The sequence below is a fragment of the Styela clava genome, chromosome 14 (genome assembly GCF_964204865.1).
Source record: "Styela clava chromosome 14, kaStyClav1.hap1.2, whole genome shotgun sequence".
NCBI classification, from domain to species: domain Eukaryota; kingdom Metazoa; phylum Chordata; class Ascidiacea; order Stolidobranchia; family Styelidae; genus Styela; species Styela clava.
In genome coordinates this window covers 6,576,021-6,589,796 of record NC_135263.1, presented here as the reverse complement: position 1 = coordinate 6,589,796, position 13,776 = coordinate 6,576,021, and the positions used below count along the sequence as shown (strand labels likewise).

The window sequence follows — 13,776 nt, the reverse complement described above, 5'->3', positions numbered from 1 at the left end:
CATAGAATTCACGCAAAATTTTGAAATAAATAAAAGTAATAGCCTTCTAGCGAAGAAATTAATCTTTATCCACTGAAAATTTCAAAGCAATTGGTCCAGTATTCGAAGAGAAAAGCGATTTTTTAAAAACGTGTCAAAGAACAAGAACAACAACAACATAATATTGAAACGATCGTTATGGCCACTAAACGTGTCCAATAATAGAGCCAAATGAATGCTGCGCTCTTCCCGAGAGCTCACTCATTTGGTAATTCATAATATACGGTATTTCTTTGTAGTCATATGTCATGAAAGGACAAAAAGAGTTTTAATAAATAACTGGTTGTTACCAAACGATAATTAATAAACGGACACCAAGTTTTATCAGATAAATCAGTCTTGATACTCTTTAGCTGAAGTAGAATAATCTCGTTTTCGAGGCCTTGCTCGCGTGCCGAATAAATGGGCTCGCGTGCCAAGATCGGCACGTGTGCCAGGGGTTGCCCACCCCTGACCTAGGCCATAGGCACAGTCACTTAAGTTGATCCATTCAAATTTTAAATTACCGCCGGGTCGCATTTGACTTCTTTGCCACATTGCGATGATGATATATATAACTAATCAATGTAAAATATGTTCAATAGTGTTTTTTATTTATTCTAAAATAAACTGTATATACTCTTTAGGAATTTGTCGCCGTCTTTCGGATTTTTTTAACGGCGATATCTTACAAATGATCTTAAGTAATAATGTTGCAAGAACAACTCGAAAAAAATAATTCAAATCTAAATATAATCGGGCAGTTTTCCGCGTATTTAATGTACACAGGTTGTAGTAGTAGTATCTCAGAGTAATAATGCTTTTACCTAATCGTTATAATTTGTTCTTAAATAATCTTTAAGCGGCTCAAATTTAACAAATTACCAAGATCACAAAAATTCGAATCAATTCTAATTATAATCGGGCAGTATACCACGTATTTCCATGTAGGCAGATTGCAGTATTTCATAGTAGTAATACTTTTATTTTATTGTAAGTCGGCACAACGACGAGTTATGTTGTAAATAATAATTAAATTAATATGGCAAGAAATTTTTTGATGCTCGTATCAGCGGCCATGGACTGAATATTTTGTACAACAGAAAAATCATCATTATTGTAAAATTCGGCAATTTTAACGAAAGGCTTAATCGCGACGACTATGTTAATCGAAATTTCCGTTTTCTATTTTGAATACAAAATAAAATTCACTGATGATATAGTTTAGGCAAGTCATCTGGCATTTTGACAACATAGAAATGTTGATTTGTTATCTCTAACATTTTATTTGGTAGAAAAGGGGTCATCAAAGCTAGGAATGGTGATGATTTGAGATGGTACCTGACTAAATTGTCTTCAAATATTGAAAAATCTTGTTGAAAATCCTCTATCTTATTGAAAAACATGATGCACCAGGATCAGTCTATTTGTTTATTTGTTTTAAATTAAATTTGTTTCTAACATCATGTTTTGTTGTAATGCTTAGGGCGATGATAACATGAAGAGTACTGTAAAGGGCGACCGTACAAAAACGTTTGACAACTGATCTAGTATATGGGGCGTTATGGATTGAGCACCAGAGTTATTTTCCTAGACAGAATTAAAGAAGTTCAGTTCATTTAAAAATTGATGACTCCGGATTGAAACATCGGCGCCAACTACAAGATTTCGACATTCCGAAGTACCGAATTCGGTTCCATAACATTTGAACCCACGTACATTTGAACCCATGACAATTGCACCTGCATACTATTGCACCTATGTAAATTTTTTGTTTTACGGAGATTTGAACCCATACTAACCCTAACCCATGGGGTTTAGCACCCGCATATAGATTGAACCCGCGGATATACACATGGGTTCAAATGTACGGTCACCACCTAATTCCGATAGCTGGGAGTTTAAGAATTACTACTGACTTCAGAATTTTTAAATATACAAATCTTGTCTTCAATGTCAGCAAAAAAACAAACTCGAACTTCACATCCAAAGCTATGCTCATGTCATATTTTGTATATGACACAACGAGAAAATCCACCGACATATTGAATTTTCCGTGGCCCTTGAAATATATCATGACGCCGTAAATGGATTTTGAATATATTTACTAACACTACAAAATTGCAGCTGTATAGTCCGGCAGATAAGGGGACCTTCTTGGCCCAAGTTTGATTTCAGACACAAAGTTTTTTTTTATTTGTGATTATTCATCTTGAGGTCATTGCCCATCATTTCCACATGGGTGTGGAGTTTGCACCCTTGAGCAATTTTTTTACGGCTCGATATTTGTATTAGTGTTTTTCGTCAAACCTGTGCATCATAATGACGCATAACCTGAATCATAACCTGTTACAATACTATGTTCAGGTTACTACGCAAGCACCAAATTTACTAGGAAATAAAATCTATAACTTTTAGGTATTTGTTGAGCCCAGCTTTGGGTCGCGACCCATATACAGTATATAGAAATACTGTCAAAACATACGCGTAAAATAAAGAGTATTATACTATTTCAAAATACCCGTTTTTGTTGCAATTAACAATACAAGCCTGCTAATGCAGTCGCCAGTGGTTCAAGTGGATATACACCCGGTGGAGAACAGTCAATTATTTGTTAGCGAGAATTGCTATGCAGCGGGATGATCACGAAGACGCAATGAAAGATAATGATATCACGAGAACAAGAATGAGAAAATTGCTACGTTTCATAGTATATCCCTGGGAAAGACTGTAGTTCATTATGTTCCAAGCCAATGCTTTTCAAACTACCAAAGACTCTCAACACTTTTGCTTCTTCTCTTCTATAAAAATACATTGTTATTATATATTCGCATTTCCATCTGTTTGTTCGTGCTCCCAGATAACCGATCAGCGGCCTCCAAGGAGGACGGGGTCCCCTTTTAGGAAACCCTGTCATAAACTAAAAGAGGCGACCGTGCTTTTCTTGCCTGTTGTCATGCTGTCCCTAGAATTCAGCTACAACAAAAATTTCACCAAAACGGATTTTCAAATTTTATGATTTTATTAATATTCTCAACAATGAATGATATATGGGTGGTAAAATGCCAAGTTATTCCAACAACATGATCATGTTTTGCAATTTACAACCAATATTTTGTATTTAACTTTGTTTGCCAAGAAATGCCAAGATGGGATTTCATCGCATTGCAAACCAATATTAGCAATTCTTATATATATTCGCGCATTCCCATCTGAACAGCGTGGAAAAGATTATACCCATCTACACACTTTTGGAACTCTGTCAGATGAGCGTCATATTATCGAATATCAGTAAAGGAATAGTACAATGGGGGAAGACATAAAAGGCGGAACTTTCAGTAGTATGCAATCAAATAATCTTATTGTAGAATATATATTTAAAAACATTTCGTCACGCCAACTGCAGTCCGAAACTTTTTGTCTCTGGCTGAGCTTAGATACCAATTGGCACTCATGTAAACTGGTAAGACCGTAAGAGGCACGCGATGGAGCAGATACTGAGAGTATCCATCTCCCTACTGTCATTTGAGTGGGTACTGCTGTTTTCATCGCAGATGTTACTGATCTTTTTGTATTAAAGATTTACTGGCATCCCCGATTTAAGGATGTTGGAAACCAACACGCAATATTACAAAACTTACTTTCAACACGCGGTTTGAATGAATGAAAAGGCTGAAACTAGTATTCTTTAGAACAGCATACAAATTCTATGGAATGAAATCATACACGAAAGCTCGTTAAAAACCTATAGCTCAATAATCAAGTGGAATTTGATGCATGTGCGCAAAAATGTGCGCGTTACCACGTACAACCGAAGCACGCAGGAAATGTGTGTGAAGTACTAGTATTCAAAACGTTTGACTCAACTATGTTGGCATAACAGGTGCACATCTCGGTTTCGCATACGCATACCTTTTATCTCCACAAGGATATATTAATTTTGCCAAAATCAATGCAGCACTGACTGAAAGGTTGCGGTTCTTCCAAAAGAAAACACGTTACACATCTTCAGATACCAGTGGATGGTCTTGGCCAGTCTTCCATGGCCTTGTTCGGAGTGAAAGACGAGGTCAAATATTCCAATCCAATTCAACTAATAAAATATTTCCCAAGTCCCTAAGCTTAAACTAGGAAAACGAAATGCGCGCGGCAACGCATATGTAGTTTGAAGAGCGCAATAGAAAGTGGATAGATGCTGTCGAATGATCTTGGCTTGTATTAGTGAAATAAACTACCATTTATTCTACTAAAATTGAATTTCTGACATTGTAAGGAGATTCAATGTTACTATGTATGCAAAACTAAACCATGTAGTTATGAAATAATTGTTTTTAACAAAAAGGCGCTCCTGAAGTATTCGTACCAAGATGGCGCACAACCTGAACATTGTATGTTTACCAGGTTAGGGTTCAGGATGTGCGTCATCTTGGACCGAATACTTTAAATCCACTTAAAAAAAATTGCTCAACATTATATACTCCACATCCACCTGGGTATCATTATATATGTCATATACATTATATCTAAACAATAAAAAAACTTTATGTTCTAAAACAATGTTAAGGCCCGATTCTGCCGGACTATATTTGGCAATCTCGAGTTTGAAAAACAAAATTATGAAGCCCTAAAATACGATACGCTTAGTCTTAGTGCGTCTTTTATATAAAATTTTTGTTACGGCATATTGACTTTATAAACGTTTTGTATAGCCTGATTTAATGAATTGCAAATTTTGACATTTTCAAAATTTTTCCTCTGCGACTAAGCGCACGAGCAGATATTATTTTGTGAGTTGTCACTTGCCAGGTCAGCATTATCTATTCTAGTATTACTTTGAAAATTATTATAGTCTAATTTTCGTTGTGGCATTCAACTGGCCTAAATTTAGCAATCCTCTAAAATAGTGATCGACAATTGGTCCACGTCCAGGTAATCAATGCCCGTCTTCTAAGATTAAAATATCCCGACTATTTTGACAGGTTAACGTAATTAATTTACGTATCATAATTTCAATGCTTCATTAGCTTACGTGGTACATGATAGAATTTTATAGCGTTGGTAACAAATATGTTTAAGAAAATTGTCTGTGAAAGTCGCTCGAGGTCAATAGAACGTTTTTGCGGAACGATGAGAGGAATTGGTCGTTTAAGGTTGAACTACTGATAGATGTCATTGAATCGGCGGACTTTTCATTTTTTTGAATCGTTTCACATTATCTAAGCTAAAACCCTCAGGCGGTCTCACATTTACGCAGGCAACGTATACTTTACGAAATCTACGTCAGTTTAAGAGCCATAAAATAAGACTAAATAGATTTTGTCACAGGACTATGAGTTCATATTCTATTTGACTTGTGCCATTGTTGGGTTATATTATAGGCGGGTGTGTCACACAATGCTGTGGCTTTCAGCCCGAAAAACAACCGTCAAAGAGAATAAGGATCTCCCTCTCGCCGTGCGTTGCGGTCTCGCTTCGTGAATTTCTAAAGCGTATAAAACGCACATATTGAGAAATTGAATACTTCAGAACAAGACTAACAGGACCGTTCCATATTTAGTACAAAATAGTGGTTGCCAGGTACAATTCTAGCGAAGGTGAAGAATGAGATTTCGCAACAGGAATTGTCAATTCGACCGGGAAAATATTGTACGAATAGGCATGTGTAGAAATTTCCAAATGAGTAAATGAACGAAAATTTTGAAAGTGTTTGTCTAGAGATGGCTACACTCATTTTCGCGAGCGTAGACAAAAACTGCAAGTCAGGTAATGTGTAAGGTATATTTGAGGCCCTTGACATACTATGCATACCATTTTCGTAAACGGGATTTTGGGTGGATATATAAACAAAACGCTTCGTTTATTCATTTGTGTCTGTATGTGTCCAGTTTTTATCAACTAAAGTAAATCGAGAACATGGCGTTTTAAACAATAAATTATACCAATATTTTAGTGATAATTTGAATAGTTGAACTAATTCATGCTGCGTAATCTCCTTGACTGACAGCATGAAGAAAATATTTAGTTTGGTAACAGTTTTATAACATAATATAAAAATATATGCCATTATCCTGTCTAGGCTGTCCTTCAAGATTTGCAGTTGAATAAATGAGTTCTTGTTTGGTACAGTACAATCGTCTCAATTATACAAACAAAAAATAAATGAAAAAAATTGACCAAAAATAATTTGGTAGTAAAAATAGTGATATAATACCATAACTAAATTGAAATGATACTGTCAGGTGTATTGTTTTGTGTTAAACTCTATATTACGTCACGTTTCGTGCTGAATCACTTAGCTCGACCGCCTATAACTTGAAAAATTATGACGTATTACGCATGGTGCGCACTCGATTGATACCACGACTTCCTCCATTGGTGACGTTTTGTGACTTTTCTTAGATAGGCTGTTAGTAAAGTCCTGTAGTTGTGTAGGTTAACATTTAGTAACACTATTTGACTTTTTTGCGGCCATAAACTCATACAAATTGCGATTCATACAGTGAGAATTTATTGTAGTAATCGAGAGTTTGTGTATATACTTGAGATTAACAGCAAATTCATTAATTAATTCGATTATATTGTGACTTAAGCTATCTGTACAGTTTGTTTGGGCTATGAGGTATGTATGGCTTTTCATATCCGCTTATTTGTTTGCACTGATTTTGCACGATATAATATTATTGATAAAGTAAGGATTCAGTGGATATCAGTAACATTATGAATATAATACGTTGAAGACTGGACAAATATATTGTTTTGGACGTTGTCGCTAAAATACATAGAAATTCTTTTCTACCCAAGTATCAGGGGTTACAAAAACAATCTCAATATACTCGTATCACGGTCATTCGACGTCTCAATAACAAGGTGGAAAATGACGATCAAATCTGACCCTCCGTGGCAAACGTGGTACATATATATTTTGTGGGCATTCAGTTATTGCTGACAAGCATATCAGGGCAGTCAATAACAACAGCACGAATATCTCCATATAAATGCGAGCTGCACAGGTTATTTATACATCAAATAAATTTCAAATCAAAAACGACATGAATGATTTCCAGGACTTTTTCATTTTAATAATACGTACGTAATGATTATCCATAACCTACGAAATGGCGGTGATTCTCTTATTCTAAATTTCCACACGCAAGATTTTATATGCGTCATTTGATCTTTCTGTTATGATAATTCTACACGTACATGCGTTTTCCGACAATTCCTGTTTTATTTGTGTACGTAATTGTTTTGTTTATGTATCGGATTGTCATTGTTTTAATTAATCACAAACCGGATCTAATTTACAGACGCCAGTAATTATCAATGATAAAATACGTACAGTAACATTTTGATTTGGTGGTGTACTTGCAAGTTGCAAAGTAATATGGCTTGCTGCTGCAAACGGAAAGGGGATGTGAGAAAATGCGTACCGTTCTATATTATTGGCGGAATTTTATGCATAATTGGTTTACCGCTGATGATCGTCGGTATCGTTGCTGATTTCGCGGGAGCTGACTCAGTTGGTTACATTGGTGGTGTGGTCATTTTCTTCGGACTGGGATTCTTTTTGCTATGGCATATGTTTACGATTGAAAATATTGACAAGAATTTGGATCTTGATTATGACCCTAATGTAAAAGACATTCGAGATGTAGTTGAAAAGTCGAGGATACGAGAGTCAACTTCATTATCTGCGATTAGCTTCCAGCAAAAGAAGACTGGAGTTTCAAACTTGGCTTTTGAAGGTGATAAAAGCGCTGACTCTGCAGTCGTGTTAACTGCTGATGACGAATCGCTTCACTCGCCGTCGAGTGCAATCTCAAAAAATGGAGAAGTAAACACCACTGACAATAATTCTGTAAAACGGGCGCCTCCACCCTTTTATGAGTACGATAACGCAGCGTTGGAAGTCGGTGAAAAGGATGACGATGGTTCAGGTGCTTCATTTTTAAGTATATCGAAGATCGACATTGGGAGTACATCGTCTAGCGCGAGGTATGTTAGCAGTATCCGACTATAAGTATATTTAGGTCTCGCCAAATGTAAAACGTAGTTGTACATAATGATTTGAAAATGTGAAAAACTAAATGTTCATGGTAGGATCAGCATTGCCAAAATGCTCATAACAACGCTTATTTATTCAATGCACTCAATGTTAGAGAATTATCATCACCAAAAATTACATGCTCATTGGATGAATTGATTTTATTTTGGATATTAATTCAAGATCTTAAAAAAAGGATATTTTTACATATTATCATTACAATACCCATCGACATGCCCGATTATACTTCCACTAGGATGAATATGCTAATTGGTCTTTGATTTATTTAGTTAAAAATTTAAAATCTCTATATAGCGAAGGAAATTGAAAAAAAAAATCTTCTTAATATGTTAGGTCCTCTTACAACGGTACTACTACAACAACCATGCACGAAAATATAGAAATAATTTCAGATGGCACTAAACAGAAATCTTTGCCGGTAGAAATCGTATAGCAGAATATATTGAACTGAGTCAAATCCAATCCCACTGGAAGGTAAGAACTTATGCAAATAAACAAAATAACGAATTATAATAAGTGAACTGGGTATTTTATAGCTTTTCGAAGCATAAGATCAGAACCAATACCCCTATGAATACTTTAATAACGACGACGATGGTTAGGCATAGTTTCCCAGGATGATTACATCGTAAATATAACTTTTAATTACGTCGCCCTGTCGGCTAAAGTCAAATTATAATGCCATAAAATAGTACTAAAAATTGTATTCCAGTCTCTAAGACTTTATTTTGTAACTATTATAAATTCAAGACATGAGCTTTAATTACATCGAAGTCGGAAGTTACGGAAATAGAAAATGAGTGACTCGGCAGATTCCGGTTTTTATGTTTCTCAAATTGCGGTTTGAAGTGTGAAATGAAAAACAATCAGTAAACCAAAAATTGAATGTCATTTTAAAAAAAAGACTATATAGGATAATTGTATTTTTTCTAAGTATAGCACCACCCAATTTATGCAAGCTTCCGATATTACTGTTGTTCAGTTTTCTAACTTTATGGTTAAAGTTACGTGTAATTAATGCAGAAGGCCTACAATGATCCAGGGGCCTGCAGTGATTATTGAATTCCACTTCTTCAATATTTTCTGAAGACTTGAAAAAAAAACTTTTGTAGTAAATTATTCAGGTTTAGATATACTGCAGCTGCAGTTTGGGAGGTTGATATAAATAGTATGTCGCGGGAGAATATTTAGGCTATGTTGCCACGTACAAACGTACATATAAATTTGCCTATATCTAATTATTTATATCGTGCTCAATATCGATATTCGAGAACGCAAATTGCCCATGTCGTTGAAAATAAAAACAGATCGAGCAACCAATATCAATCATCTGAAACAAATATCTGATAACTATTATAATACCCGTCATGAAATGGAAACCAGGCAGAAAGCCGTGGTTCGCTATATGATTAAACCATCTTCCGGTAATTCCTCTCCCCGGAGTGAATTTTGAAAATCCCACCCTAATCTTAACGTTACCTCTAAGTGCAATGATGTAAACCAAAAGATTTGCCTTAATGTTTTATGATATTTTTTCAAAAATGAAATTTGGATAAATACGTAGCCACGATCATTCTGACATATTTGGAGCAGAGCATATGATACTGCAATTGAGTGCCTCAATTTTCAAATTCCTCGAAAATTCTTAAAAAGATGAAAAGTGCGTTTAAAATGGTCAAAAATAACACATAAATATTTTCATCGTAGACGCCACTTTTCCAATAACAGCAGCAATGTTATTTCATGTCGGTTTTGTTGATATACATATCAAAAGCCTTTAGAAGCAATTTTATTTCGGGAGCCCACTTAGAACCGTATTTTCGTACCTAAAATGTAATCGCTCCACTTAATTCACATTTGTGATTTTCGCGAATGAAATTTCAAACTTGAGATGAAATCTTTTCAATTTCCGCGGTTTTATTTGTTATCAAAGGAAACACAAATTGATCGTCACTCAAGTGGTTCTAACAACCGCTTGTGATGCTTTGTTTACTTTCTATTCTCGTTAATGGATCTAGCTACAACAATAGTTGTTTCTAGAAAAACAACAGAAATCTACAAAGCTAATAATTCCTCATTATTCGCCAATTCATTTTTCAATCCCTTCATTTGTTATCATTTTATTGCAACCAATTAGCCCTATTTTGTAATCATCTCCGTTATCGTTTTCGTCAGTCGGTAGAGCGAATTCTTTTCGATCAAAAGATAGATTCAAAGATCAAAGGTTTGTAGCGGGCACAGAGTCACAGCGGGCCTCATACTTTTCCATAGGCCACGCGCTTCATTGGATGGAAATTTCTGAATTAAACAAGATTTATAACACTCCTGAAAGTAAAATTACTTGAATTTATTATTCTTTCCATACAAATTTATTGCTGCATCATCCCATTCTTAACTCAGCGGGCCAATGTCTATTTTCTGTGCTCGATTAGATTGCTCAGCGATAAGTTGAACGGATAGACATTAAGTCAAATATGCTGAATTATAAGTCATCGCCCTAATAAAATATTTATTCGCTATTTTCTCAAATGTGAAATACACGCGACGATTTCGTTTCTAAGTTCTAACTATATATTTATTTCATCGATATCTTCTATATTTTCCTCATTAATATTTCATCCACATTCAATTAGTACCCTTATCTTCATCCGCCCACTGTAATTCAAAATTTATTTGCATATTTGTATTTATTAGGCTCCATTCTCAATATTTTTAACTTTTCAAAATTCCAGTAATTAACTTGAACACCATCCACAATTAAGATCAAAAGAAATCGAAACAGAATTGATTGTCACATGCTATATTTGACTTAGACAAAGTTAGGGCACATCAACTGGGGACAACAGAATTCAGACGTAAAAACATGGACAAAAAATGTCGCTATTATAATAAAAGATTATATATGCTTATATATATGTATAGTGAATATGTATTTAAAGTTCATATAATTTTTTCTATGTGTTTGCATCCGCGCAGTTCACGCGTGGAATCTTGTATATAAACCTTTAAAATGTTCATATTTCCTTCATGTTCAGCTTTATCATGCCCAATATGAGGACAAAAATCCATACAACAATAATAATACTACCTGTATTGCCACAAATAGTAGGTTCATGGGATAATATTTACAGTATTTCGTTTGCTCTATAGTTTCATAGTAAAATATTTCAGCTACGGATTGAATGGCAAGTGTTTGAAAATGTGTGTCTTCAAGCTTACATTCCTCACAGAACTCATGTCTATTTTACTGTTTCACAGAATGCCCCCAGCATGCTTTTGAACGAAACACAATGTATCTTCTGGAGCGTGTAAAAGAAAAATATGCAAAACCGACAACTAAGTATAAGTCAAGCTTCAATTTTCTTACTCAATTAATGAGCTTATATTATACACAGTCAGACATAATTATAGATTTGGAATTGTTCGCGAAAGTCCTCGCTTAATATCTTGTGTTCGCAACTAATTTTGCGTTAGGCCTACTTGATTCATATGAAAATTTTCTCTATTGCACAATGCCTCAACACTAACTAGAGATGGTAAATGAATTCGAATTTACGTTACTAGTGTCTATTATTTCTGGCAAGATGTGTCCCACTGTCATTTGGTTATAATTCTGACTATTATTACTCGCATTGTCGAAGGAAAGCATGTTATTTTAATTGAATCATTTCTTATATATATATATCAGCGATTCTCCGTCCAAAATTCTAGATCCTTAGCTATTTAATATTTATCATGTAAGAATAGAGAAGCAGTGGAAACTGCATTTTTGAATGTCAAAATGCTTTAGAGAAAAATATAATATACTATTATGCTATTGCAATAGAATACGAGCTACTTTAGAATATTATTTTTATTGAATGTGCCTTGATATAATATATTTTATTGCATCTAGCTCTTTCGAACAAAATCGTTCCCTAACTTTACTTTATTTAATATCATGCAATGTTCCCTATTAATTGTGGTTGCGTTATAAAATGCTTTTCGAGTTTGAAAGTTTTTTTTAATGGTATGCGGATAATTTTCAATGGGAAAAATCCGTGGCCCTCTTCCAAAGACTCTCAACACCTGTGGCCCCGTGTTTTCAGTAGAAAAAACCTACTTTTTTTGAAGCGTTTTTTTCATCAGTTATTTTGTGCACTACTTTCGAAAATAAAAAAAGCCAACAAACGGAAGTAAAATAAAATGCATTCCAGTCAATAAAGTAAACAAATTACAACATTCTTCCTTTAAATAAATGCATTTATAACAATGATATCAAGTCGAGGCTTTTACTCGTGGCCACCGGATAACCAATCCGAGCACCATCGAGGACCCAGTTTGAAAACCCTGGTTTATATCATTTTGGGCTTATGTTTTCAATTTGCACTTTGAACAGGAAGATCTTTAGATTCTGTCCTTAATTATATCATGCTATACTCTGAGGTATTTCATTTGAATATTCCGCTTTTACCTTTGTTGATTGCATAGACAAAACTTTTCGTTTTGCTCTTTTTTCAGTACTATGCCTTGCCTTCAACAATTTTTCATATGCATAAACGAACTATATAGGTTCTGTTATGTACACTCTTTCTGTACTATGCCTTTCCATATATTATTGTTTATTTTTTGACGCTTTAACAATACACTGTCTATAGTAATCTCTCCAATTTAAGACAAATAATTTACCAGATGATATGTCGTGTATATTCTTGAGAGTATGTGTATGTAGTGTAGGGAAGAACAAGGGAGGGAGTTATTGACTCTGATCAGTCGGACTCGAATCAAGTTTTCGAGTGACTCGACTCATTGCCAGATAGACGTTAGTTAAGAATCGGCGCATATTTTTGACTGTCCTTTGAATTAGCAAAAATAAATTACAGTAAAATATAATTTACGATTTAAAATCAAAAATTAAATTGTAGTTTGATTTTTTGATCAGTCTAAGGCGACATGAAAATTTCACGTTTCAGTGTTAATGCGACTCATATTCACCAATTTCAATATTGTTATGAAATCTACTATCACTCGAGCCCAACTTGTAACTTGAAACAGTAGCAAATTGCATTGACTTGCGACACGGGGGAGTGCGATGGCTCGACTTGACTCGTGTGTCCAGCACAGTCTATATGCGTATGTAGTGATTGCACATCGGTATCGTACTCGTTTTCGCTAGATGTGTTTTATTCGGGACAATGGGTCAAAGATCTGTCGAGAGTTACAAAAATAGAAAAAATTTGAAACCCGCGGATTCTGAGTTTTTTGTTTATCATATGGAGTCGAGTTTTTCTAAAATGCGAAACTATTCGTCAACCCGGATTCGTAATAGGTTATCTGATGGGGTCGAAGTCTTTTGTGCGACTCTACAGGTAAGATTGAATAAGAAATCTTAATTAACTAATGATATAAACTGCTACCCCGGTGAAAAGCCGTGGATGGCTGTGCTTATCTAGTAAAGAATACAATTGTTATTCGATCGCGGTCGTATGTTGTTTTTGATGCAGCTATTTCAGTGTTTAAAGGGTAGTGTATTTTACAGAGAAAATCTTTTCTGATAGCTGGTAATCCATTTTGTTAAAAATTTCATTTTATATTCTTTTCTGTTTATCTACCTGAAGTCGCAACCTAAGCCAGCATGTCTCATCAAACCCAATTATTTGCCCGTGATCACAATGCTTCCAATCAGATGGCTGCGATAAGGTAGGATTTTTCAT

The 13,776-nt window shown here is 34.8% G+C and overlaps 1 protein-coding gene across 1 annotated transcript; it reads left to right on the top strand.

Moving 5' to 3' along the window:
* The first annotated feature begins 7,302 nt into the window (after nucleotides 1-7,302).
* LOC120340552 (uncharacterized) lies at nucleotides 7,303-12,760 on the top strand. Its single transcript, XM_039408837.2, has 3 exons — nucleotides 7,303-8,013; nucleotides 8,417-8,557; nucleotides 11,342-12,760. The coding sequence occupies exons 1-2, from the start codon at nucleotides 7,403-7,405 to the stop codon at nucleotides 8,514-8,516; spliced, it is 711 nt and encodes a 236-aa protein (XP_039264771.2). The 5' UTR covers nucleotides 7,303-7,402; the 3' UTR covers nucleotides 8,517-8,557; nucleotides 11,342-12,760.
* The last annotated feature ends 1,016 nt before the right edge of the window (nucleotides 12,761-13,776 follow it).

Bases quoted from the DNA above. Each gene is read 5' to 3' on its own strand.
- LOC120340552 (XM_039408837.2), top strand. From the start codon at position 7,403: ATGGCTTGCTGCTGCAAACGGAAAGGGGATGTGAGAAAATGCGTACCG. The intron at 8,014-8,416 runs GTATGTTAGCAG...TTAATATGTTAG, and splicing joins AGTACATCGTCTAGCGCGAG to GTCCTCTTACAACGGTACTA.